At 54.1% G+C, this 27,489-nt stretch overlaps 1 protein-coding gene across 1 annotated transcript; it reads left to right on the forward strand.

Moving 5' to 3' along the window:
- LTF (lactotransferrin) lies at positions 1-26,212 on the forward strand. Its single transcript, XM_080676649.1, has 17 exons — positions 1-74; positions 2,870-3,033; positions 3,994-4,102; positions 4,408-4,590; positions 4,882-5,029; positions 5,759-5,814; positions 11,604-11,782; positions 12,236-12,410; positions 13,494-13,648; positions 15,006-15,096; positions 17,341-17,388; positions 18,269-18,424; positions 18,947-19,088; positions 20,995-21,062; positions 22,941-23,125; positions 24,532-24,721; positions 26,000-26,212. The coding sequence occupies exons 1-17, from the start codon at positions 32-34 to the stop codon at positions 26,032-26,034; spliced, it is 2,127 nt and encodes a 708-aa protein (XP_080532775.1). The 5' UTR covers positions 1-31; the 3' UTR covers positions 26,035-26,212.
- Positions 26,213-27,489: the final 1,277 nt, after the last annotated feature.

Below are 27,489 nucleotides of genomic sequence, written 5' to 3' on the forward strand. Positions count from 1 at the left end.
GCCTTTGCTGGAGTTGCCTCAGGATCCCAGCATGAAGCTCATCTTCTCCACCCTGCTGTCCCTCCTGGCCCTTGGTGAGTGCAGGGTCCTGGGGGCGAGCCCCACCGAGTGGGCATCCTGGTCTCTGTACCCCGCGAGGTGGGAGCCCCTGTCACTGTGCACCCCCAGGTGGGTGTCCTGGTCCCTGCATCCTGCGGGGTTGGCACCCAGAGCCTGCAGTCGCTGGGGGTGCGGGGCTCCTTGGGGAGGAGCTGGAGCCAGCACTGCTACACAGAGCTTCCCCAGTTCCACTCCGGCCTAGTGCAGCCTCCTCCAGGAAGTCTGCTGGGAGGGGTCTTCCCGGACCCGCTCCCATTTGGTCCTACCAGGACCTTTGGTACCCAAGGTACTGTTACAGGCAGTTTACGTGGGAGGCAAAGGGGACTCAGAGAGGATGAGTGACTTGCCCAAGACACACAGCAGACCTGGGGCTCAAGATCCCAGCTACTACAAGGGCTGTGCTGACTTGGGCCAGGCAGAGCCTTTCAGAGCATCAGTTTCTTCCTGTGAAGAATGGGCCAAACATCTTCCCACACAGCTGTGAGGGGCAGCAGCAGGGTGCCACCTGCTCAGTGGCAGGCACCTCCCCCCACCAGGGGCAGGGGTGGTGGCCCAGACCTCCTGAGGAGACCTTTCTCAGAGGGCAGAGAGATAGATTTCTGGTTTCAGATGTGCCCAGACTAGAAGGGACGACATAGAAGGGACGAACGAAACAATTGTTAGTTCTGTACCCAAACATCTGAAGCAATTTCTGGGGTGCTCTGAGGGCACAGGCCAGTGATGGACAGTAGTAATGTCGTGTCTGAGGGGCAGGGCTTCCTCAGTGAAGGGGAGGCTCCAGGCAGCAGCAGAAAGGACTGTGATGGGCAGCTCTGAGGCTGTGAGTGGGGGGCGGGGGGTGGGGGGTCAGGGGGGAAGTCCCCCAGTTCCACGCCAGCCCAGTGCAGCCTCCTCTGGGACATCTGCTGGGAGGGGGTAGTTAGAGAGCAGCAGTGAACTTATGTCCCCAACCTAGGGAGCACGGGGCCACCCTGTCCCTGCCTTCTGGTCCCCTTCTCCACACGCCTTCCCATGCGTGCTAGGCATCCCTCTCTTCTCTCAGGCAGGATTGGGCTGGGCCAGGACCAACTGCTCAGGGCCAACTTCCTTCGGCTCCCTGACCTGGGGCCTGCTGGGGGCAGACAGGGCGGGGGCCACCTGGAGCGGCCGAGAGGCAGGAAGCCTTGCTTTCCCGGATGTGGCCATGGGCCACAGGCCAGGCTTTGGCTCAGAGTTGCACTCACTGTCACTGGAATCTTCGGTTGCCTTGGCCCCGAGCCCTGGGAGCCACAAGTCTTCTACACACCCTCCCGGGTGCCTCAAACACCTCGGGGCGGACCGTGCAGGGTTGGCTCACGAGCGGAGGAGGCAGAGGGCACATCCAAAGGGGAAGGGGCTTATGCAACCAGGTGTTTTTGTTTCTAACAGCTTTACTGGGTGCGTTTTACATCGCACGGAATTCTCCTGTGTCAGTGACTTTCAGCAGTGCTGCCAAGCGGGGGAACCATCACTGTAAACCCGATGAGAACATTTCCATCCCCTTCCTCATGACCATCCATCCTCATTCCCACCCTGGCAGCAGGCGGCCACTAGTCTACTTTCTGTTTCTATGCATTTGCCTTTTATGGACGGTTCATACGAGTGACATCACACAATATGTGGTCTCCTGTGTCTGGGACCTTCCACATAGAATAAATGAGGTGCATTGATATCGTGCCCATCAGTCATTCCTTTTTTTTTTTTTTTAAGAAAAAAATATATTTAATTGATTTTTTTATAGAGAGGAGGGGAGAGGGATAGAGAATTAGAAACATCCATCAGCTGCCTCCTGCACACTCCCTACTGGAGATGTGCCCGCAACCAAGGTACATACCCTTGACCGGAATCGAACCTGGGACCCTTCAGTCCGCAGGCCAACGCTCTATCCACTGAGCCAAACAAGTTCAGGCTCAGTCATTCCTTTTTATGGCCAATTCCATTGTATGGATGTGGACGTCCATGTTGTTTTCACTTTTTGGCTCTTCTGAATAATGCTACTTTGAATATTCATGCAGGTCTTTATGTGGATATCTGTTTTCATTTCTTTGGGGAATGTATCGGGCCAACACTCTAACCCACTGAGCTACCCGGCCAGGGACCTGTGTGGCTTGTCAGAGCTGTGAGCAAACCTGGTGCATAGATGGTAGCCACAAAGGCAGGCTGGGCAGGAGAAGCAGTCTCAGTGGGGGCACCCCGACCCATTTGTTCCACCACTTACTGCAGCTACTGCCAAGGAGTCAGGGGTCTTGTCCTTGGCTCCCTTGGCATCCCCTGGGGAGATGCTTATAGACGCGACAGAGGGACCCGGATTCTAGGCTGGACTTGGCCGCTGCTGAGCAGCCAGCCACTCTGCCGCCTCAGGAGCCAGTTTCCACACGAGGAGCAGGAATCCCTTCCTGCCCGCCTCACAAGTGCAGGTGGGGCCAGGCAGGTGGGGGAACCCCATCAACGGACGCAAGGGATCATCATCACTTCTCTAGGGTGGGAAACGCGTCGGTCACAGGAAGGAAAGAACCCAGAGCTGCTGAAGGTCTCCTTGAGTTCACTGAGCACCAGTCCTCTGGCCAGGACAGCGCGCTTACTAGGCCAGGGAGACACCTCCACCCGAGGCGAGAGGCCGCCTCAGCGGCAGAGTGGAGAGGGAAGGGGCGGAGCGGGGAGAGATGGCAGAGTCTGGAAAAGTCCGTGGGAGGGTAAGGCAGTCTCTTCCGGGGGCAGTGGCTGAACCCTTACTCCTTGGCCTTTCTCCCAGGACTGTGTCTGGCCGCCCCTAGGAAGGGCGTTCGATGGTGCACCATCTCACCAGCCGAGGCAACAAAATGCACCTCATTCCAGCGGAATATGAGAAGAGTGGGTGGGCCCTTCATCTCCTGCGTAAAGAAAACCTCCTACACGGAATGTATCCAGGCCATCGCGGTAAGTCAGCGCCATATGCTGGGTAAGACCAAATTGATGGAAGGGAGGGAAGGGGAGGGGAGGGGAGGGGAGAGAAAAGGAAGGAAGGGAAGGGGAAAGCACGGAATAAAATGAAAAACGGTGCTCTCCCCTCCTCCCTCTGCTTTTCTTCCTGGGCTCTTGTCAGAGGGGCGCGGGCCTCTCTCATAGGACACGACACTATTTTGAATTCAGAGGTCAACATTCTAAAGTGGAGAGACCATGTGTGTGGGGAACCTGGGATCTCAACATAAATTATTTTTGTGTCTCTTTTTTAAATTAAAATTTATAAACCCGCCCTGACCAGTTTGGCTCAGTGGATAGAGTGTCGGCCTGCGGACTGAAGGGTTCCAGGTTCGATTCCGGTCAAGGGCATGTACCTTGGCTGCGGGCACATCCCCAGCAGAGGGTGTGCAGGAGGCAGCTGATCGATGTTTCTCTCTCATCGATGTTTCTACCTCTCTATCCCTCTCCCTTCCTCTCTGTAAAAAAGAAATCAATAAAATATAAAAAATAAAAATAAGATAAACCACTGTGAGGGGTGTGCTCACCAGAGTTCTGCAGGGTGCGGCAAACATAGGTTTACAGTTGTTCATATGGAAAAGAAGCCAATAATTAATAAATAACAACACAAGAATAAACTCTGTGTCTCGCGTACTCACAACTGTAAACCTACGTTTGCCCCACCCTGTACAGGCGGGGGGCACCTGAGAAAGAGGCAGCGTGCCAGCCTCAAGGGTTAAAGCAGTTGGGCTGGTGCCCGTTTGTCCCCAAAGAGGGCCCCTCGGCTCGGGCCGCCTGTCCCAGGACGTGAGTGGATGTGGTCAAAACTGACCCTTCGGAAGATCCTTCCAGCCCCAGAACCTTCTGACGTCCTGCGACCCACTTGCCTGCGTTAGGGCGGGTTCGCTCCTGAAGCCGGCCTGGCCGCTTTGCTTTCAGGCAAACAAGGCGGATGCTGTGACCCTGGACGGCGGGCTGGTGTTTGAGGCTGGCCTGGAGCCCTACAAACTGCGGCCTGTGGCAGCCGAGGTCTACGGGACCCAAGAGAGTGAGTCCCCCCTGGAACCCAGAGCTGGGGTGTCCGTGGCCGTGGCCCTGGGCTCTGTGGAGTCAGAGCCGATGAGTTGCCTCAGTGGGGTCTTGGACAGCAGCACACTTGAAGGCACAGAGTCCCCGGGTGCTTGGGGCCAGAGGTGACCCACTGCGGGAGGACACCGGTTGCTCCCTGGGGGTCAGGACAGGCCCTGGGCAGCCCTGCACCCGGAGAAACTGCAGCTCCAGGCCCCTCCCACCAGGGGCTCCTCTCCCTTGGGTCCTGGCCACGAGCATTCCATTCTCCCTGGCCCTTCGCAGAGCCCCAGACCCACTATTACGCCGTGGCCGTAGCGAAGAAGGGCAGCAACTTCCAGCTGAACCAGATGCGAGGCGTGAAGTCCTGCCACACCGGCCTGAACAGGTCCGCCGGCTGGAACATCCCCATGGGCACGCTTCGTCCGTTCCTGAACTGGGCAGGGCCCCCCACGCCCCTTCAGGAAGGTGAGGTGGCTGGGGGCTGGGGGTGATTGCAGGCAGGGAGGGGTCTCTATGCGGTTCACACACAGCCACTTTGGGACCACACGGGTGAGTGTGCAGGTGACTCCAAGGTTAACCTGGCGGGTTCGCTGCCCCAGCTGCCCTGGGGAACTGGTGTCTGAACTTGAACCTCACAACAGAGGCGACAGGTCCGCAGGGGTGGAGGGAGGGGCTGCCCACGGGGAGCATGCGGGAGAGGAGGCTGGCTGTGGCCAGGGCTGCCTCACACACTGGTGCGTTTCTCTGTGTCCACAGCCGCGGCCAACTTCTTCTCGGCCAGTTGTGTGCCCTGTGCGGACGGGACACAGTACCCCAACCTGTGTCGCCTGTGTGCGGGGACCGGGGAGAACAAATGTGCCTGCTCCTCCCAGGAGCCCTACTTCGGCTACTCCGGTGCCTTCAAGTGAGTGAGACTGTCCTCTTCTCCCCAGTGGCCCGAGTGCCACAGGTCCTCAGGCCAGGAGCCCTTTTCTGTGGCCCCAGGGAGAGCTCAGCCTGCCCGTGGGGGCCGGAGAGGAGGTGCGGGACAGGCTGAAGGAGTGTTATCATGAGACAGCAGCCAGTCCAGGCTCCTGGCTGGGCAGGATGGCGGGCTGTCCAGGCTGATGTTAGTCTATCCTACATGGGCCCCCCGCCCCCTCCCCCACAAGCTTGGAGACAGCGAGCACTGCCCAATGGACCCTCTGTGCCTTTCTGCCCCCATGCTGAGGCTGACATTGTCCCCCTCCCCTCGCCTCTGGGACTCAGGCAATTTTGCAGAGGGAGGCCCCCCTGCCTCTCTACTGGCCAGGGCTCACTTGCCCACTCAGTCTTGGGAGAAAGAATCACATGGCCAAGGATACTGAGACTTTGTCCTCTGGTGTAGAGGCTTCAAACTTCTCTTTTATGTAGAAAGACAAGGTTTTGCCCTTTCAGTTCTTAAGGCGAAATGGTGGGGGCCTCTGGCCAGCACCTGAGTCCTTCCTCCTCCGATTCTACCTGGAGGGGCCCCCTGTTGCCTTCTCAGTTGGGGTGTCCCAAAGCCCCTGACCCCTGCCCTCTGAGGAGCAGCACCCATGGAGAAAGCCCTGTTCCAGGGGCACGAGGAAAAAGCCACTCCGGGCTGACCCTCCCACGCCTTCTCATTTCACAGGTGTCTGAAAGATGGGGTTGGAGACGTGGCTTTTGTCAAAGACAGTACACTGTTCGGTAAGAGCAGAGAGAGGAGCTACAGGGCTGCCTCCTTTTCTTTTATCTTATCACTAGAGGCCTGGTGCATGAAATTTGTGCATGGGTAGGGTCCCTAGGCCTGGCCTGCGATCAGGGCTGATCAGGTTCCCTGCCTCCCGCCCTCCCACCTCACCTCTTCCTTTCCTCGCTCCCTCAGCGCCCCGCAGCTGCTGGTTGCCTGCCATGTTCCGTGTCACCCCCTGGTGGTCAGCACATGTCATAGCGAGCAATTGAACTTGCAGTCTCCTGGTTGAACTCCCGAGGGGACACTTTGCATATTAGCCTTTTATATATATAGATAATTCTAAACACTGAGCTAATTAGATTCCTCAGTTTCTGGAACACTGTTTTTAAATATATATATATATATATATTTATTTATTTCAGAGAGGAAGGGAGAGGGAGAGAGAAAGAGAAACATCAATGATGGGAGAGAATCATTGATCGGCTGCCTCCTGCACACCCCACACTGGGGATCGAGTCCGCAATCTGGGCACGTGCCCTGACTGGGAATTGACTGTGACCTCCTGGTTCATAGGTCCATGCTCAACCACTGAGCCACATTGGCCGGGCTCATGGCACACACTTATCAAGGTTCCCCACAGGGCACAACTCTTATTTTATGTAATGTCATAGTTTATACAATCGGTTTTCTTTAGATCGGTGTCTACTGCCTTTCTCTTCCCCTCACAGACTCCATGCCAAGGAGCTTGATAAGTGCCCTCCCAGATGTATGTGGTCTTATAAATGTCCATTTGGGTTCCTGGGTTCTAAGATCGTAGATGTTTTATTGAGCACAGGAACCCTCATTACTGAGCATTAGAAGTCATGCTGCTGCCAAGGTTTCCCCCCTAGCACTTACTCTAGACATTTCTCTATGCTGTTGTACAAATGCCTAGTTTAGTGGTTCTAACTGCTGATGGATGCTCCATGGAACCCGTCCACCAGGGTTTCTTATCCTGGGTCATCCTGTCCTCCCCTTTACCACAGAGAGCTCCACGACTCATGCCTTTATGTGTGTCCTCTTACTGTCTTGTTAGAGAGTGTCCTGAGGGAGCACACACAAAGTAGCTGGGTATGCACAAATGACACATTCTACCCAGAAACACTGGGGGCAGACCCATGACATTCTCTGCAAGATCTCCCGAGACAGACCCACCACATTCACACAAGACCTCAGGAGACAGGCCCATCATATTCACCCAGGACCCCCGGACACAGGCCCACCACACTCACCCAGGACCTCCAGAAACAGGCCCATCATATTCACCCAGGACCCCCGGACACAGGCCCACCACACTCATCAGGACCTCCAGACACAGGCCCACCACACTCACCCAGGACCTGAGGAGACAGGCCCATCACACTCACCCAGGACCTCCAGACTCAGGCCCATCACACTCACCCAGGACCTCCAGACTCAGGCCCATCACACTCACCCAGGACCTCCAGACACAGGCCCATCACACTCACCCAGGACCTCCAGACACAGGCCCATCACACTCACCCAGGACCTCCAGAAACAGGCCCATCACACTCACCCAGGACCTCCAGAAACAGGCCCACCACACTCACCCAGGACCTCCAGAAACAGGCCCATCACACTCACCCAGGACCTCCCCAGACAGGCCCACCACATTCACCCAGGACCTCCAGAAACAGGCCCATCACACTCACCCAGGACCTGAGGAGACAGGCCCATCACACTCACCCAGGACCTCCCCAGACAGGCCCACCACACTCACCCAGGACCTCCAGAAACAGGCCCATCACACTCACCCAGGACCTGAGGAGACAGGCCCATCACACTCACCCAGGACCTCCAGAAACAGGCCCACCACACTCACCCAGGACCTCCAGAAACAGGCCCATCACACTCACCCAGGACCTCCAGACACAGGCCCATCACACTCACCCAGGACCTGAGGAGACAGGCCCATCACACTCACCCAGGACCTCCAGACACAGGCCCATCACACTCACCCAGGACCTCAGGAGACAGGCCCATCACACTCACCCAGGACCTGAGGAGACAGGCCCATCACACTCACCCAGGACCTCCCCAGACAGGCCCACCACACTCACCCAGGACCTCCAGAAACAGGCCCATCACACTCACCCAGGACCTCCAGAAACAGGCCCACCACACTCACCCAGGACCTCCAGAAACAGGCCCATCACACTCACCCAGGACCTCCCCAGACAGGCCCACCACATTCACCCAGGACCTCCAGAAACAGGCCCATCACACTCACCCAGGACCTCCAGAAACAGGCCCACCACACTGACCCAGGACCTCAGGAGACAGGCCCATCACACTCACCCAGGACCTCCAGACACAGGCCCATCACACTCACCCAGGACCTGAGGAGACAGGCCCATCACACTCACCCAGGACCTCCAGACACAGGCCCATCACACTCACCCAGGACCTCAGGAGACAGGCCCATCACACTCACCCAGGACCTGAGGAGACAGGCCCATCACACTCACCCAGGACCTCCCCAGACAGGCCCACCACACTCACCCAGGACCTCCAGAAACAGGCCCATCACACTCACCCAGGACCTCCAGAAACAGGCCCACCACACTCACCCAGGACCTCCAGAAACAGGCCCATCACACTCACCCAGGACCTCCCCAGACAGGCCCACCACATTCACCCAGGACCTCCAGAAACAGGCCCACCACACTCACCCAGGACCTCCAGAAACAGGCCCATCACACTCACCCAGGACCTCCAGAAACAGGCCCATCACACTCACCCAGGACCTCCAGACTCAGGCCCACCACACTCACCCAGGACCTCCAGAAACAGGCCCATCACACTCACCCAGGACCTCCAGACTCAGGCCCACCACACTCACCCAGGACCTCCAGAAACAGGCCCATCACACTCACCCAGGACCTCCAGACTCAGGCCCACCACACTCACCCAGGACCTCCAGAAACAGGCCCATCATATTCACCCAGGACCCCCGGACACAGGCCCACCACACTCACCCAGGACCTGAGGAGACAGGCCCATCACACTCACCCAGGACCTCCAGACTCAGGCCCATCACACTCACCCAGGACCTCCAGACACAGGCCCATCACACTCACCCAGGACCTCCAGACACAGGCCCATCACACTCACCCAGGACCTCAGGAGACAGGCCCATCACACTCACCCAGGACCTGAGGAGACAGGCCCATCACACTCACCCAGGACCTCCCCAGACACAGGCCCATCACACTCACCCAGGACCTCCAGAAACAGGCCCATCACACTCACCCAGGACCTCCCCAGACACAGGCCCATCACACTCACCCAGGACCTCCCCAGACACAGGCCCACCACACTCACCCAGGACCTCCAGAAACAGGCCCATCACACTCACCCAGGACCTCCCCAGACAGGCCCACCACATTCACCCAGGACCTCCAGAAACAGGCCCATCACACTCACCCAGGACCTCCAGAAACAGGCCCATCATATTCACCCAGGACCTCAGGAGACAGGCCCACAACACTCACCCAGGACCTCCCCAGACAGGCCCATCACACTCACCCAGGACCTCCAGAAACAGGCCCATCACACTCACCCAGGACCTGAGGAGACAGGCCCACCACACTCACCCAGGACCTCCAGAAACAGGCCCATCACACTCACCCAGGACCTCCCCAGACAGGCCCACCACATTCACCCAGGACCTCCAGAAACAGGCCCATCACACTCACCCAGGACCTCCAGAAACAGGCCCATCACACTCACCCAGGACCTCCAGAAACAGGCCCATCACACTCACCCAGGACCTCCAGAAACAGGCCCATCACACTCACCCAGGACCTCCAGAAACAGGCCCATCACACTCACCCAGGACCTCCAGAAACAGGCCCATCACACTCACCCAGGACCTCCAGAAACAGGCCCATCACACTCACCCAGGACCTCCAGACTCAGGCCCACCACACTCACCCAGGACCTCCAGAAACAGGCCCATCACACTCACCCAGGACCTCCAGACTCAGGCCCACCACACTCACCCAGGACCTCCAGAAACAGGCCCATCACACTCACCCAGGACCTCCAGACTCAGGCCCATCACACTCACCCAGGACCTCCAGAAACAGGCCCACCACACTCACCCAGGACCTCCAGAAACAGGCCCATCACACTCACCCAGGACCTCCCCAGACAGGCCCACCACACTCACCCAGGACCTCCCCAGACACAGGCCCATCACACTCACCCAGGACCTCCAGAAACAGGCCCATCACACTCACCCAGGACCTCCCCAGACAGGCCCACCACACTCACCCAGGACCTCCAGATACAGGCCCATCACACTCACCCAGGACCTCCAGATACAGGCCCACCACACTCACCCAGGACCTCCCCAGACAGGCCCACCACACTCACCCAGGACCTCCAGATACAGGCCCATCACACTCACCCAGGACCTCCAGATACAGGCCCATCACACTCACCCAGGACCTCCAGATACAGGCCCATCACACTCACCCAGGACCTCCAGATACAGGCCCATCACACTCACCCAGGACCTCCAGAAACAGGCCCATCACACTCACCCAGGACCTCAGGAGACAGGCCCATCACACTCACCCAGGACCTCCCCAGACAGGCCCACCACATTCACCCAGGACCTCCAGAAACAGGCCCATCACACTCACCCAGGACCTCCAGAAACAGGCCCATCACACTCACCCAGGACCTCCCCAGACAGGCCCACCACATTCACCCAGGACCTCCAGAAACAGGCCCATCACACTCACCCAGGACCTCCAGAAACAGGCCCACCACACTGACCCAGGACCTCAGGAGACAGGCCCATCACACTCATCAGGACCTCAGGAGACAGGCCCACCACACTCACCCAGGACCTCCAGATACAGGCCCATCACACTCACCCAGGACCTCAGGAGACAGGCCCACCACACTCACCCAGGACCTCCAGAAACAGGCCCATCACACTCACCCAGGACCTCCCCAGACAGGCCCACCACATTCACCCAGGACCTCCAGAAACAGGCCCATCACACTCACCCAGGACCTCCAGAAACAGGCCCACCACACTGACCCAGGACCTCAGGAGACAGGCCCATCACACTCATCAGGACCTCAGGAGACAGGCCCACCACACTCACCCAGGACCTCCAGAAACGGGCCCATCACACTCACCCAGGACTTCTAGACACAGGCCCATCACCCTCACCCAGGACCTCCCCAGACAGGCCCATCACACTCACCCAGGACCTCCCCAGACAGGCCCACCACACTCACCCAGGACCTCCCCAGACAGGCCCACCACACTCACCCAGGACCTTCAGAACAGACCCACCACATTCCATCCATTTTTATTCTTTTTAGAGATGTGGGTAAGGCAGCACCCCCTGGCTGGTCCCTTGGTTTGTCTCCATCACACGACCCTTTTATAGGTGGGGTTGCCATGGAAACAGATGATGTTTGGCTCTGCTTCCTTGGCTCACCAGCACCAGCACAGCCCATATGATCCACTCAGAGCGTCACTGGGCCGGGCCCTAAGGCTCGCTGGGCACTGTCTTTACCTTTCTGAGTGTTCTAGAATCTAGAATCTACTTCTAGAGCAATCGACTGTCTTTCTTTCAGAATCCCTAATTTTGTCAACCGTGTAAGATATTTCTTCCAGCTCAAATTCCATGGGGGGAGAGGAATTCAAGCTCATGATTCTGCCTGGAGTAGGCTCCTCTGGGTCCTCCAACCCCTCCTCTCCTCTTTTTCCCAGAGAACCTGCCAGACAAGGCTGAGAGAGACCAGTATGAGCTGCTCTGCCTAGACAATACTCGGAAGTCAGTGGATGACTTCAAGGAGTGCTACCTGGCCCAGGTTCCTTCTCACGCTGTTGTGGCCCGAAGTGAGAATGGCAAGGAGGACTTGATCTGGGAGCTTCTCAACAAGGCACAGGTATCCATGCTCCTAGCCCTCCTACCTGCTGGGATTTGATGCCAGAGGCTCCTTCCTCCCCTAACTTCCTATCCTTCTAGAAGCTCTGTAGCCTCACTGGCCAGGCATGTCCTGATCCAGTGGGCTGCTTGCCTAGGCTGTCCTCTGGACAGCAGCAGCTGCGAAGCCCCTCCAGCATTACTGACCAACAGTGTCTCATGGGCTGGGGCGAAGCTGGGAGGACAGTGCAACATTCTCAGGACCCCAAGGTGCTTGGACCCCAGCAACACCCTAAAGAATAAACCGTGTCTGAGTTATGTCTCAGAAATGACCTGAGCCCCTTACAGGAGGAAGGAAACCAAGCTTCCCGCTCTCAGAACCACCCCTAAGTTCCAGATACTCTTTTTCACCCTTGTGGTTTTGTTTCTTTCTTATTTACCATGACATCATCAATTCTATTTTGTCCTTAACTAGGAGAAGTTTGGAAAAGGCAAGTCATCGGCATTCCAGCTCTTCAGCTCCCCTCGCGGGAAGAAGGACCTGCTGTTCAAAGATAATGCGCTAGGGTTTTTGAGGATCCCCTCGAAGATAGATGCTGGGCTGTACCTCGGTTCCAACTACGTCACTGCCATCAAGGGCCTGAAGGAAAGTGAGTGAGGGCTGGCTGGTGCGGGTGGGGAGCCACAGCTGAGTCCCCGGGGAGAGCACCTCACACCCCCTGGAGCGTAGGCAGTGGGGCCCCGCCCTGGAGTGGCCACTTCCCCATGTCCCAGCCACTGGGGTCTCCGCCGTGGTAGGTTTGATGCAGGTGCAAGTGTCTTCTGCCAACCAAGTGAGAGCATTTCAATGTGTGGGAGTGACTCCGACAGAACGTGTCAGCCCGTGATTAATGCTGCCACGTGTCCCTGTGCACGTCACCCTCCCCAGCCCTGACAGAAAAGTCAGTCTGCCTCCTTGAGCACACTGAACATGGGCCAGGAGAGCCAGGGCCCCCTGGGGTGAAGCCGGAGGCCTGGTGCACACTGCCCTGTGCCTGGGCTCTGGGCCTGGCTGGGGAGACCACAGTGGCCCGTTCAGTCGTGGTTCTTCCTCCACTGGGGGGCTTGGCGTGGAGTCTGGGTGAACCCAGAGGTGACTGCCAGCCTTAGGGGAGGTCAGAGCTGGCTTCAGGGTCCCCTAGGCCAGTGGTCGGCAGACTGCGGCTCGTGAGCCACATGCGGCTCTTTGGCCCCTTGAGTGTGGCTCTTCCACAAAATACCACGGCCTGGGCGAGTCTATTTGGAAGAAGTGGCGTTAGAAGAAGTTTAAGTTTTAAAAATGTGGCTCTCCAAAGAAATTTCAATCGTTGTACTGTTGATATTCGGCTCTGTTGACTAATGAGTTTGCCGACCACTGCCCTAGGCCATCTCTGGGGAGCTGTCACTGTCTCTGGGTTCTGGAGCTTTTCTCACGTGGGACTGAGCTATTAGGAAAGTTGTTACACTAAGGGGTGAAGGGTGGGTCAGAGGCCAGGAGAGGAATGGGATGAGGAACAAGGTGAGGAGGGTACCTGCCCCGGGAAGGGGCTGGGCGCTGACAGTGGAGGGGACGAGGCAGATGCCTGAAGACTCTTCCATCTGGAAGTAGGATTGGTCCACAGGAAGGGTGCTCAGAGTGGAGCCGGGGCCCCAGGGAGGTTGGCAGCGTGGGGCCAGGCTCAGTGTCCCTATTGATGCTGTGTCCCTCTGGGCAGCGGCCGCCGAGGTGGAGGCGCGGCGCGCACGGGTCGTGTGGTGTGCGGTGGGCCCCGAGGAGCAGCGCAAGTGCCAGCAGTGGAGCAGCCAGAGCACGGGGACAGTGGCCTGTGCCACCGCCGCCACCACCGAGGACTGCATCGCCCTGGTCCTGGTAGGGGCTGCCGCTGCGGGAGCCTGTGTGGCCTGTGGGAGGGGCAGCGGGCTCCGGGGGATTCCCCAGTCCTGGGCATCTGCTTAGAAGTGGTTGGGTGCTAAGAGGCCCTGTGGTGAGGGTAGGCAGGGGGGGCCCGGTGGGGGCGTCTCCTCCGGCCCAGCACACAGAGTGCAAACAGGCACAGCATTCTGTCAGAAACTGTATATTGTGGGGTTGCCACTCATCTGATGATAAGAACAACGCACGACCATTGCAGGTAGTTTGGAAAAGATTAGAAAGGTGTGATGTAAAATAATTAAAGGAAAACCAGCTCTGACTCACACAGAGAGACACCACCGCTGAAGTTGGGGTACTTTCCCACCTGGGACTTCGGGGGCCTCGATGCCTAGGCTGGCCACGGCACCGGCTCATCCCTGTCAGGTGCCACTTGCGTCCTTTTCACTTAATGGTATATCACGGCCACGGCACGTGACTACATAGTCTGTGAAAACACTTCTGAAAAATGATTTCAGGGTATCTCTTATGGGGATGTGGCTTGGTCGTGACCCTATTCCTCTTTGTCCCCTTATTTTGTTATTACCAATAACCCCATGAGGCCTTTCCTTGAATAGAAATCTTCATACCCGTCTCCAGTTACTTTTAATATTATTGTAAGCAAATTATTACCAGGCCGAAGAGAGCGCTTGGGACCCTAATGACTCCCTGCTCCCGCGCACTTTCCTCCTGCTGGGAGCCAATGTAATTAGAAATTGTAGCTCATTTGTCCATCAACTTCGGTGCAGCCCTTGGAGTGTAGTCAGCTGGTCCCATCTGTCTCCTGAGGGAGTGAGGCTGTGCAGGAGGGTGTCCCAAGGGGACTCCAGGGCCCAGAGCAGGGGTCCTCAAACTTTTTAAACAGGGGGCCAGTTCACTGTCCCTCAGACCATTAGAGGGCCGGACTATAGTTTTAAAAAAAAACTATGAACAAATTCCTATGCGCACTGTGGGCCCGGGACGAGTCGGCTGCTAAGCAGGACAGGCAGCAGCACCCGGTGGGCCGGATAAATGTCCTCGGCGGGCCGCATGTGGCCCGCGGGCTGTAGTTTGAGGATGCCTGGCCCAGAGGGTTTGTTCAGGGGACGGAGGGTGAGTGCGGCCTGTGCTGGCTCTTTCCAGTGGAAGTGACAGCAGGAAAGGCCCGTGGCTGGCTGAGGGGTTAGCAGCGTTCCCTTTGGGTGCTCGGTTCAAACACTCCCTCCTCTTCCTGCTGCTTTCCTGGGACAGTGGACATCAAGCCGTTCTCTCAGAGAGCGGTCAAGCCAGGTGGGACGCAAGTGGCCTCGCCCTGAGGCCTCAGAGTCACTTGTCTTTGCAGAAAGGAGAAGCTGATGCCATGAGCTTGGACGGAGGGTTCATCTACATCGCGGGCAAATGCGGTTTGGTGCCTGTGCTGGCGGAGAGCCAAAGTAAGTGTGTGTGTGTGGGGTGTCCTCTCCGGTTTATTCCCCCTGGGCCATGGGCTGGGGGCATGGAGGACACCCCACTCGGTGGGTCCAGGTGGAAACACTGAGAGGGATGGATACATTCAAACAGGAGAATGAGGGAAAGAGTAAACACCGGGGCTGTGTTCTCCACAGAGCCAAGGTTTCTGTTCGTAATTTAAAAAATTACGATGTGGCCCAGCATTCCCCCGTGGGGTCAAAAGGTGCCTAAGTATAAGTTGAGTGTCGACCTATGAACCAGGAGGTCATGGTTCAATTCCCGGTCTGGGCACATACCTGGGTTTTGGACTGGTTCCCCAGTAAGGGGGGTGCAGGAGGCAGCCAATCCATGATTCTCTCATCATTAATGTTTCTATCTCTCTCTCCCTCTCCCTTCCTCTCTGAAATATATAAAAAAAGTTAGTTTAATGTATTTTAATAGCAAACTTACAGGAACATCACAGAAAAGAGACAACATTAAGAGCACGTACTTGCATGTAGGGCAATCAGTCAGAAAGTATAGTGAATGGATGGGATCTACTGTGTGAATCCATTAGTTGCCATCAATAAGAGATGTACTTGTTTAAAAAATAAATCCAAATGCTGGCATTGTCCAGAAAAATTTAACAGGTTTATTTATATTGTTATGAAGTTGAATTGCTGAAACTTGTTTACTGAAGCATTTTTACATGCACTAATGCTTTAAGAAATTTGCACACAAATAAAAATAGAAAAACTGCAATACCTAATTTCTGTCCCCTATTTTCCACTTACAGTATTATACTTAGGTACCTTTTGATCCCATGGGGGAATGGCAGAAAATGTAACAGAGAACTACCAATAGCAGGAAAAAGAGAAAAAAAATTTAAAGAATGAAATGTTTTTCATCATAGCATATTCTTTTGTTTTGTTAATCCTCACCCAAGGATGCTTTTCCATTTACTTTTAGAGAGAGTGGAAGGGAGAGAGAGACAGAGAGAAACATCAATGTGAAAAAGACACATCGATTGGTTGTCTCCTGTACGCTCCAGGGCCAGGGAACCTGCAACCAAGGTACTTGCCCTTGACTGGAATCGAACCCGGGACCCTTTAGTCCGCGGGCTGACGCTCTATCCACTGAGCTACACCAGCTAGGGCCATAGCATAGCCTCCTCATATGCTGCGTGCTAGCTGGATGTCTTTTGGCACATAGATAGCACGCAGGTTGGTATCTTCAAAAAGCCCAACCAGGTAGACCTCCTGCCTCCTGCAGAGCACCAACAGCTGCACCCTGGGAGCACAGACCTGGTTTGAAGTCCTGAGCAATTTCTCACACCAGATGCTGGGAGGGAAGTTTGTGAATCAGAAGTTCAGTGGACTTCTGACAACGTCCAATTGCCCTCAGTGCTGGCGGACCAGGCCTGTAACAATGCAGTTTCTTCACCACACCAGTAGAGGGCGCACTCTCACCAGCAGCTTGGGTAGCCAGTTGCCTCCTAGGTGCTTTACTATCCGTGGATTTGCAGGCAGCCTACTTTATACTCTATGAGCTGGGATATAGAGACCTCTTTACTTACCCCCTTCTCCTTTGGCTGGAGCTGGCACTGGCCTTAGAGAGCGACATTGGTGCTGCGGTGGCTATGAACACAATTGCTCCTCTTCTTAATATTTGGAAATATTTCAGGAAAGTATAATATGCATACAGGAAAGTGCACATAAGCGTACAACTCCATGGCATTTCACACGGGTGCGTCCCCCGGCGCTAGTGCTAGATCAAGACATAGCAAGTTTCACAAGTCCCTGTGTGTCCTCCCGTCACCAGCCCCTTTACCCCCACGAGGGTATCGACTCCTGACCTCCAAGGGCGCGGATCAGTTCCGTTTATTTTTGAACTTTATGTAGAAGGAGCTGCACAGCGCATGCTGTTTGATCCCTTGCTCAGTGTTATTGTGCGATTCCTCCTTGTGGTGTGTGGTGTGGACTATTCAGCCTTGCACAGTAGTCTGTTGTGTGGCTCTCCCACTGTTATTTATCCCTCTGGGTCATTCCCCGGTGGTGGCGCCTGTGAACAGCGCTGCTTGGGAACATCCGAGTCTGTGTCTGTGGTGAACACATGGGTGCAGCTCTGCTGCCTGGAGCTGCTGGGACAGTCTCTTCGCATTCGAGTCTGCACTGTTGAGATTTAAAAGTTTGCGACTTTTCAATAAATCAGAGCGTTTCACGATGTTTTGCTTTTCTTTCTTCTTTCAGAACCCGAAGAGAGCGGTAACTCAGATTGTGTGAATAGACCAGTGGAAGGTGAGTTGGAATTGGTCATTTTCAGGGTCAAGGGTAAGTTCTTGTTGCTGGAGGAAGAGGAGGCAGGAACTTTAAAAAACTCGCAGAAAGAGATGCAGCCAAAGTTCTTGTGAAGATGCAAGTAATTTGTAGACAATCACAATGGATGTTAGATTAACCTTTGCACTTGGCGGAGAACTTGCAGAGTTTCTCATTGGGTCCTGGCCACGTGGAAGGAGAGGTGTTCCATCCCCATCTCCTCTGGATGAGGAAACAGTGGCTCAGAGAGTCTCCTGATCTCACTCACAGGCCTAGACATTGATGCTGTGGCAGCTCCCGTCCCTTGTGCTAATGCCCTGCTCTGCGCACCAGCCCCACCTGCCCGCCAGAGCTGGTGCTGGCTCAGCTTCGGAAGAACTGTGCGCTGCCCACAGTGGGAGTCTGTCAGGTGCACCCTGGCAGGAGGAGGACTGACAGCGCAGGACTCAGCACAGGGCGGTCCAGACAGCACTTAGCCTGGTGGCCGCCATCGCTCTGGCCCAGTGCGCATTGCAGTTGGTGATTTATGCACCATTGGGGTCACACTAGATGTTCAGTGTTTGTTGCTTTAGTAGCTCACATTTAAAGGTGAATTTCTGGTTTATAACTCGGGGACAGGATGTGGCTGGTCTAGGATGGTCCCCAGCAATCACTGAAAGAATCAGCTTTTCTTACTATCTCATTTCATAGCCCAAAGGACAGCAGCGTAAGCCTTTGTGGTCCACCTAACAATGCGGTACCTGGGGGTGGAAGCATTGCTCATGATGCTTCTTGACCAGCTTTGGTCTGAGGTGCAGACAGCTGCACCAATGTCCATCTGCCAGGCCCCTGGAGATTAAGACTTGCTCTTCTCTCGTCCAAGGGTATCGAGCCGTGGCGGTTGTCAGAACATCAAATACTGGCCTCACCTGGAATTCTCTGAAAGGCAAGAAGTCCTGCCACACCGCTGTGGGCAGGACTGCAGGCTGGAACATCCCCGTGGGTCTGCTCTTCAACCAGACAGGCTCCTGCAAATTTGGTAAGGAGTCCGGAGGGAGGAGGGCGGGCCACCCTGGGGTGGGCGTGGAAGGTTCCACAGGAACGTCAGGGAAGGAGGGGGTGGGGATTTGCAGGCCCATAGCCTCTATGGGTGTCAGCAAGTTCTCCGCACGGCTGCCTCGCAGTCCTGATGCGTTGAATGGTTCTCTGCACATCTGTCCCGCCCACCCCACTCCGAGGTAACACACTGGACTCTCAGTCTGTTTCTCTGCACATGGCCAAGTTCATCAGTGCAGTCCCCAGCTCGAGGCTGTGGCCCTGGGACCCTCTGTGGGTCCCATCATAGACTCGTCCCCAGCCCCAGGCGGATTTCCTGCCAGTGCCTGCAGTCTGAAGGCTTTCCTGATTCCTGGTGGGCCCCAGATTGGTGGTGACACGTCACTGCCTGTGACAGTGGCTGTGTTCTCTCTGTCCTGGGCAATGGAATGAGCCTGACCCAGGCTGAAGGTGTGGGCGTGAAGTCAGGCAGGAAGAGCTGACTTCCCATGTGCCTTCCCCACAGATGAATTCTTCAGTCAGAGCTGTGCCCCCGGGTCCGACCCGAACTCCAACCTCTGCGCGCTGTGTATTGGCAACGACAGGGGCCAGAACAAGTGTGCCCCCAATAGCAATGAGAGATACTACGGCTACACTGGGGCTTTCCGGTGAGTGCCCCCAGGAGAGGGCCTGTGCCTCATCCTCCAGCGTCTTGGCACTGTGTTCTAAGGGGCCAGACGTGACCTGTCACAGCAGAGCCAGGGGCTACCTTGGGGTCTGCTGATGGGCTTCCGCCCGACACTCACCACCCCGGAAGTGGAGGCTGGCACTGGGCTGTGACCTCAGCTCTGCTGGGCTCCTCCCTGTGGCCTGGAGCCAAAGTCAACCTCAGTGGCCCTCAATGGCCTCATCCTCAAAGCCAAATGGGTAGAGCCCGTGGGATCTTAGGTCCTATCTACAGTTGGAATTTATGGGGGAGAATCATTTTTCATAGCCACCACTCTCTCCCCCACGCTAGATCCTTATGTTTCCCATTTCACTTTTCTCTTTGATTTTGGGCTGAGCGATGGCAAAGAGAAAAAGCAGTATTGCAGGGCTATTCTCCACTAGTGACGCAGAAAATAACAAAAAATAGGTTTTCAGAATGATAACCACTTAGTTATTTACAGTGATGACCCACAACCCACCGTTTGTAATCCCATTCATGAGGATTCTCCGTGGCACTTACTACATGATGGGTTCGGAGGGCGCAGGGTCCTTCTCTCCATTCTCCAATAACATATTTCACCAGCAGGTGGCATCATGCATCTGCGAGCCACACGGGTCAAAAGGTGGACTTGGAACTTTGTAATATCAATTCAGTAGCCTTCTCTCCAGGGATGGGCGGATATAAAGTAGCGTTTACCATATTGTCTCCGTACCCTCCGGGTGTAATTGCTTTGGTCTCCATATCTTCTGACATTTCTCCAAATTGGCAGTGCCCTCTGGCAGCTTGTCCGTATTTAAGAGAGAAGCACCAGAGCTGACCGTTAGCTCTGCATCAGCTGCCACATCTTGGCGAGTATGGGCCTCACTGTAGGGCATTTCACTGTGGGACATCTCAGTATCCGATCCTATAGGCATCTTTTTTGAGTTGATCAGATTTTCCTTGGGAGCCTGGGGGAGGTAAGCGGCTATCAATGAACCTTCCAAGATATCCTTTTCACTCCATTCCTTGATTTCAGCGTTGGGCCTCTGCCCTCAACTGGGTTTGGTTCTCTAGTCCAGTGTTGTTCCAGTTCAGTCTTCCTGTGAACAAGCCTTCAGTCTCCTGCCAGGGCGAGGAGGAGCTGCGTGGGCTAGGAGGGCGCCGACCCTGCAGCTATGTCCGCTCTCTCCACTCTTTTTTTTTTTTAAATATATTTTATTGATATTTTACAGAGAGGAAGGGAGAGGGATAGAGAGCTAGAAACATCGATGAGAGAGAAACATCGATCAGCTGCCTCCTGCACACCTCCCACTGGGGATGTGCTCGCAACCAAGGTACATGCCCCTGACCGGAATCGAACCCGGGACCTTTCAGTCCGCAGGCCGACGCTCTATCCACTGAGTCAAACCGGTTTCGGCCGCTCTCTCCACTCTTGTTCTCAGTTGCTTTCAATGGTGTTTCTGGTTGATGAGCCTTTCTGGAGTTTACCGTGCACATCAGCTTTTTTCTGGGCTTCCCCCACTTCCAACTTATGTTACCGCTGTTCATAGCTCTGCTGGGTCAATTACTGCTCACCCACTTGCTCTCTAACTTCCAAATGTTCTCATTATCTTCTCTCTTTCTCTCCTTGTGCTCCTCTCTCCTGTCGGCTTAAAACTTTTTAAAAAAATCTCACAAATATCATTTTATTGGAACTTTAGGAGGTGGGAAGCTACACATATGTGTTCAGTCTTCTATTTTAAACCCAAAGTTCCTGGAAATATTTGTCTTTATCTTTTCTGTGTTTACTTCAATGTTTCAGATTTTGAAATGTATATTGCAAATATTTATGAAAACTTGATAGTTTCTCTTCTCCGGCAATGAGTTTCTTTTCTTGACCATGGTAGGTGCCTGGCAGAGAATGCTGGGGACGTTGCATTTGTGAAAGATGCCACTGTCCTGGAGAACACTAATGGTAAGCCGAGTTTCCCTTTCCCCTTCGGAGCAGTCTCTGGCATCACAGTGCCTCCTACTGGTCATATTTGCAGCTGGGAAGATGTATAGGTTTCCAGACTTTTGATTAAGTTAACTTTGAAATTTTTTACTTTGGTATGCAACATGGTGTCACATTGATTTTTAACCACCCACCTCTCTCTCTCTCTCTCTCTCTCTCTCTCTCTCTCTCTCTCTCTCTCTCTCTCTCTCACACACACACACACACACACACACACACACACACCATCAATGCTCAGTAGCAAATGTCTCCTGGCTTTGTCTAGACATCCACAGAAACACATCATCTCTCTGTTCCAGCCTATGGGAGACTGAATGTGGATGATACTACAAAAAAAAAAAAAAAAATCCAACATATGCAAATAAAACTTCCCCTCATACAAGGAAGCAGGGACCGTCATTTAGCCCCAGTGAGTCACTGTCTGGAAATTCCTTGGGAGTAAATGGGGACAAAATCATAGGCAGATGCAGATGCCAGAAGATAATCTATCAGATGACGATGAATAATCACTCTCTCTTCTGATCTGTAGATGAAAAGCATAATGACCAAATTCCAGACTCCAAACTGCACCCCATCTCCTCAGTCCCACTCAGCTTCCCCTTCCTCCTGCTCAGCAGGTGCCTTGCCATTTCGTCCCCTGAGAAAGAACTGCCCCAGCTTTCTGCCCTCCTCATTCACAGACATCAACAGTCACAGCCGCTCCTTCCTCCTCACATCCCTTGGGAGAGGGGTCAAGGCCAGACATGTAAACTTGGAATGACCCAATATCAAATGGACCAAGACAAGAGAATGGATGGAGTGTTTTCTTGAGGGGGATGGCAAGAGAGTAGCAGAGGCCTGAACAATGAACCCACATTTGCATGTACACAGACATGCATGCGATTCTATTTAGAATTTATGAACCATTCATCTAAGTGGTCTCCAGGGATCAGATGTCAGATTTAATTTTAAACTGTAGGGTTTTACAACTGTATTTTATTGGAACTGACTAAATATATTTGAGAAACCCTTAGACGTTCCTTCTTTTCTCGGGCTACACTAAGAGCATTTGAATATGAAAGGAAAAAGGAAACAATTTGTTCTTGAACATAAACCAGCTATTCTTTTCCTGGAACTCACTGGAAAATATGGCACAGATAGAGGGTTTTCTTCTTAGAAACTAAAAAAAATATAAAAAATAAAATAAAAAATTTAACAGCTTTGCCCAGCCAGCATGGCTCAGTGGTTGAGTGTTGACCTATGAACCAGCAGATCACAGTTTGATTCCCAGTCATGGCATATGCCCGGTTGCAGGCTCGATCCCCAGTAAGGGACATGCAGGAGGCAGCCAATTGATAATTCTCTGTCATCATTGATGTTTCTATCTCTCTCTCCCTTCCTCTCTGAAATCAATAAACAATATTTTAAAACATTTAACAGCTTTATTGACATACAATTCACCAACTATAAACCCACCCATTCAGAGTGGACAGTTCAGTGGTCTCCAGTGCAGTCACTTCCCCTCTCTCTCTCAGAGCTGGCAGCACCCATCCATGTTCTGTCTCCCTAGATTGGCCTATTCTGGACATTTCACATAAATCTCATCCTACAATATGTGGCCTTTTATGACCGGCTATTTTCAAGGTTCATCCATGTTGTGATGTGTACCCGTACTTCACTCCTTTTCATGGCTGACTTCTATTGCATTGTATGGACACAGCATTAATACATGTTTGACAATGCTTTCTTCTCTCCCCTTCATATCACTACAACCCCACTGGGTGCATTTCAAGGGGCTAGTGAATGGTGACACCCACCCAGAAGGCCTCTTGGACTGATGCCACCTTCTTCTTTCCCCAGGGAAGGGCACTGAAGATTGGGCTAAAGATTTGAGGCTGGAGGACTTCGAGCTCTTGTGCCTCGATGGCACCCGCAAGCCTGTGACTGAGGCTAAGACCTGCTACCTGGCCAAGGCCCCGAATCATGCTGTGGTATCTCGGAGAGATAAGGTGGAACACCTGGAGCAGGTGCTGCTCGACCAGCAGGTATGCACCACCAGGGCCCCCTGGCCTCTCCCAGCTGCATGGGCTCTGTCAGGTGGGGCAACCGCAGAGCTGGGTCAACCAGCCCATGCCAAGCCTTTCTCTCCAGTCCCCCTGCCTGAAGCTGGTGGGGAGAGTATTTGCTTCAGGCCACGGGGCTGCCCAAAGTCTCAGTGAGAACTGTCCCGGGATTTCTGGGACCAACCTAACTTCTGCCCTCAGTCTCCTGCCCCTGGTCTTGAGCTCACTGCCCACCCGGCTCAGTCCCTTCTTTAGTTTTTTAAGCAAAGAGTGTGGCTACTGAGCCTTCCTCCCACAACTAGGTAGAGTGGCTTACTCAATGCTCCCCGAGTCTGGGCCAACTGAGCAATGTCTAGACCAGGCCGCTGCATTTGTCATCTCCAAAAACAGCTCACCCAGAACTTCGGTAGCTTTGAGGCCGTCCCTGAGAGTGGTGTGAAGGAAATCCTACCACGTCCTTACAGTCTGCCATCTCTATTAGAGCTTCTATTTTGTATTAAAACATGGCGCCCAGTTGGTGTGGCTCAGTGGTTGAGTGTTGACCTATGAACCAGGAGGTCATGGTTTGATTCCAGGTCAGGGCACATGGCCAGGTTGCAGGCTCGATCCCCAGTGGGAGGTGTGCAGGAGGCAGCCAATCAATGATTCTCTCTCATCGTTGATGTTTCTATCTCTCCCTCTCCCTTTCTCTCTGAAATCAATAAAAATACAAAAACAAACAAACAACAACAACAAAAAACCCATCGCATCTCCAGGTGCGCTTTAAAGACAGGGGCCCTGAAATGGTACCCATAGGCACAATAAGAGGCATTATGGAGCCCTCATAGTGGCGCATGCACGGTGCTGGTAAGAGGTCTCTGTGGATGAGGTGCTCGGTGTCCCAGCTCAGCCCTGCGGGAGGGCTGGGCATGGGGAGGAACTGTGCCCCAGGGAGGCCCAGTGCCCTGCCAAAGCAATGACCTGTGCGGGGGCAGATGATGTCCAGTGCAGACTGCCTCTCTGGGACAGCTGGCTGGTCAGAAGGCTGCTGGGGACCGACATTTGGGGCAGATCCCCCAAACCCTCAGCTGGCACTTTGTCACCCCTAACAAGCTCTAGGGAAAGAGGCCACAGATTAGGAAGGAAGGAGAGATGGTAGGAGGGGAGATCAGAGAGGTTGAAGGGCTGGGACCTGCCCTGGGTGGGTCTGCCACCTGGGACCTGGGCAGCAGGAGGACATCAGGCAGGGAACACTTTGGCCAAGGCAGTGGACGAGTCCAGAACTCAGCTCCTTTTGCCCATCTTTGTCCCAGGGCTGATCCTGGCGGGAAGGGCGTCCTTGGTCTCCCTAATGCAGATACTCACCCGCGGTCCTCGGCTCCTCACGTGCTGTCTGCCCTTTGACACAGGCTAAGTTTGGAAGAAATGGACGTGACTGCCCAGGCACGTTTTGCTTGTTCCAGTCGGAAACCAAAAACCTTCTGTTCAATGACAACACCGAGTGTCTGGCCAAACTCCAAGGCAAAACGACGTATGAGAAATATTTGGGAGCGGAGTATGTCATGGCCGTTGGGAATCTGAGACAATGCTCCACCTCCCGTAAGTGGACCATCTGTGGCATCTCCCAGAAACCACCGTGGGGCAAGGTCAAGGTTGGCGGGCCAAGCAGGATCCTCAGAGGGAAGATGGGTATACAAATGTTAAGGCAATGGAATGTCTCTATGCGTCAGGAAATTACAATCTCATTGATGAGGTGAAAGAAATGGAGACTCAAAATAAAGCAGGAGATAATATGCTAAATTTTATCATTATGATAGTGACTGCCAGGCAGTTTTTAGAAACTGAGCATTTTATTCAGTAAAATGAAATGGGTGTGTATGTATGTATATATGTATGTATATAGACACATATGTATTGAGAAAGGACAAATTCCGGTGTCTAGACAGCTACCACAAATACCAACTATAGAGAATACAAATGCTCAAAATAACATTTAGCCAGAAATATGCACTGACAATAATTCAATCCTTTAAAAATATTAAGAAGACACCGCAGAGCACTGTGAGGCTCCAGGGGATGCTTCTGAGATTCTGTGGCCCCAGGCCATCCAGAATCAGAGGCATCTGATGGGGGTGGTGGTGGTGGTCCACGGGTGGGGGTAGGACCAAGAATCTCTGTATCAGTGACTCTCAACTCGAGAGATTTTGCCCTTGAGGGGATACTTGGCTTGCCTGGAGGTATTTTTAATTCTCATAACTTAGGGGGCGCTGCTGGTACCTGTGGGTAGAAGCCAGGGATGCTACTAAAGAGCACAGAACAACCCTCACAACAGAAGTCCCGGCTGCAAATCTGGTGCCCACGAGGAGACCCTGCTCTCTATCAGCCGAGGTCTCGGGGAGCTGTGCTGCAGGTGTTTCTAGGCAACATTTGGAGAAACACAGCAAGAGGGCCATGCACGCAAGCAGCCAGCTCACGGTGGCATAGACTGCAGCCCCCGAGGGCAGGGCCTGTCTGGCCAGGCTGAACCCTTGGCACTTAGCACAGTGACTCAGGTGTGAATGAATGAGTGAATGAGTAGTGCACACTATTGCGGACATCTGCATACAGAGGATGCACATCCCTGCAGGCAGGAAACTGTCAGTGTCCGTTAGAGACAAGTTGGGTGGGGGTCATGTCACTCAGGCCAGAGCAGGGAATGGCCCAGGCTGGTGAGGCCACAGCTGCCATGGGCTGCCTTGGGCCGTGGGGAAGTGTGAGCAGAGCAAGCATGACTGGGAAAAGGGCGGAAGAAAGCCTCTGTTTTAGTACCCGCCTTGATTGATGTCTTGCTTATAAACGAAATCAGTGTCTGAATCTCCTGCTTTGTTGTGTCCACAGCACTTCTGGAAGCCTGTGCCTTCCTGAGGAGGTAAACCCCAAGAAGATGGCCCAGTCCCGCAGAGAGCCTAAGCCCTCGCTGCCCCCGCCCATGCCCAGGCCCCCGGGGCCTCTTCTCCCTTCCCCAGGGGCAGTGTGTTAGTCACACCTGTTTCCACAATTCACTGCTGTCATCTTCGCAAAAAATAAAACCAGAAATGCTGTTGATTTCCATTCCTTATTAAGCATCGTTCATCTTTTTTTAGGATTTTATGCTGAAATCTTGTGTCTGACCCAACACCTGCCTGGTTCGACCCCTTCTTCCTCGCTGTTCAGGTCCCGAGCCTCCGCTCTCCTGCAGTTTTGGGTGTGATGCCCGATGGCCTGGAATCTCAGGACAGGCCAGAAGCTGTTCTCCCCACGGACGTGTGGCTGCACATTGACTCGGCCGTCTCAGTGTGTGTGTACATGTGTGTGAGAGTGTGTGCACGTGTGTGCGCGTGTGAGTGGAGTGAGTACATGTGTGTGTTTCTAGGGCAGGGGAGAGAGTACAGAATAGGAATCCAGGGATCAGTGGAAGAAACCGAATATCAAGAAGACTGGTGAGGATCTGGTATTTTAAGGAAATAGCAGGTAGAGTAAATGTACAAGTATAGGCATCATGGGAAGAGTGAGATACTTCTAACCCTTGGCCTTGCTGGCCCTCCTTCTCCGGTTAACCTTGAGTCACTAATCCTCCCCCCACTCCCCCCAGCCAACCTCTTCAAACTGGTCTGAGCGGCAGGCCGCCTTCACTGTCTTCGGTGGGGTGGATGGGCCACTCCTGCCTTCTCTCTTCACCTCGCTGTGCTTCTACTTTAACCTGCTCACTCTCCGGCCGGGTTCTGGAAAAGGACTCTCCTGCACCCCAGCCCAGCCTAGGAGCCTTTCCATCTCCCCTCTGAGTGCTTCTCTGTTTCTGATCCTGTTGACCACCCGCTCCTTCTTCTTCTCTCTTTTTAAAGAATATTTTTTTATTGATTTCAGAGAGGAAGGGAGAGGGGGAGAGAGAGAGAGAGAAACATCAATGATGAGAGAGAATTATTGATTGGCTGCTTTCTGCACGCCCCTACTGGGGATCGAGCCTGAAACCTGGGCATGTGCCCTGCTGGGAATTGAACTGTGATCTCATGGTTCATAAGTCAACAATCAACTCTGAGCCACGCCGGCTGGGCCGCCAGCTCCTTCTTGAAACCCTGTTCCCTCGGCTTCCATGCCTCCTCCTATGTCACCTCCTTTTCTGCATTTTGGGGGGTCCTGCAAGTGTGCCCTCCATGATTTTCTTCTCCAGAGTTTTGTTTCTGACCCACTGTCTTGATGCCACAGAAGGGAATTAGGGGAGAACCAAATGTTTGGGTTTTGGCTACAAATGCCCAGAGTCCCCTTACTGGGGGCATGGGGTCCAGTGGGGTCCAGGAAGCTGCTCCCTCAGGTTAGTCACCAGGTCAGCCACCCTCAGACAGGCGCCCAGG

This window comes from Plecotus auritus (assembly GCF_963455305.1).
Source record: "Plecotus auritus genome assembly, chromosome: 6".
Taxonomy (NCBI): domain Eukaryota; kingdom Metazoa; phylum Chordata; class Mammalia; order Chiroptera; family Vespertilionidae; genus Plecotus; species Plecotus auritus.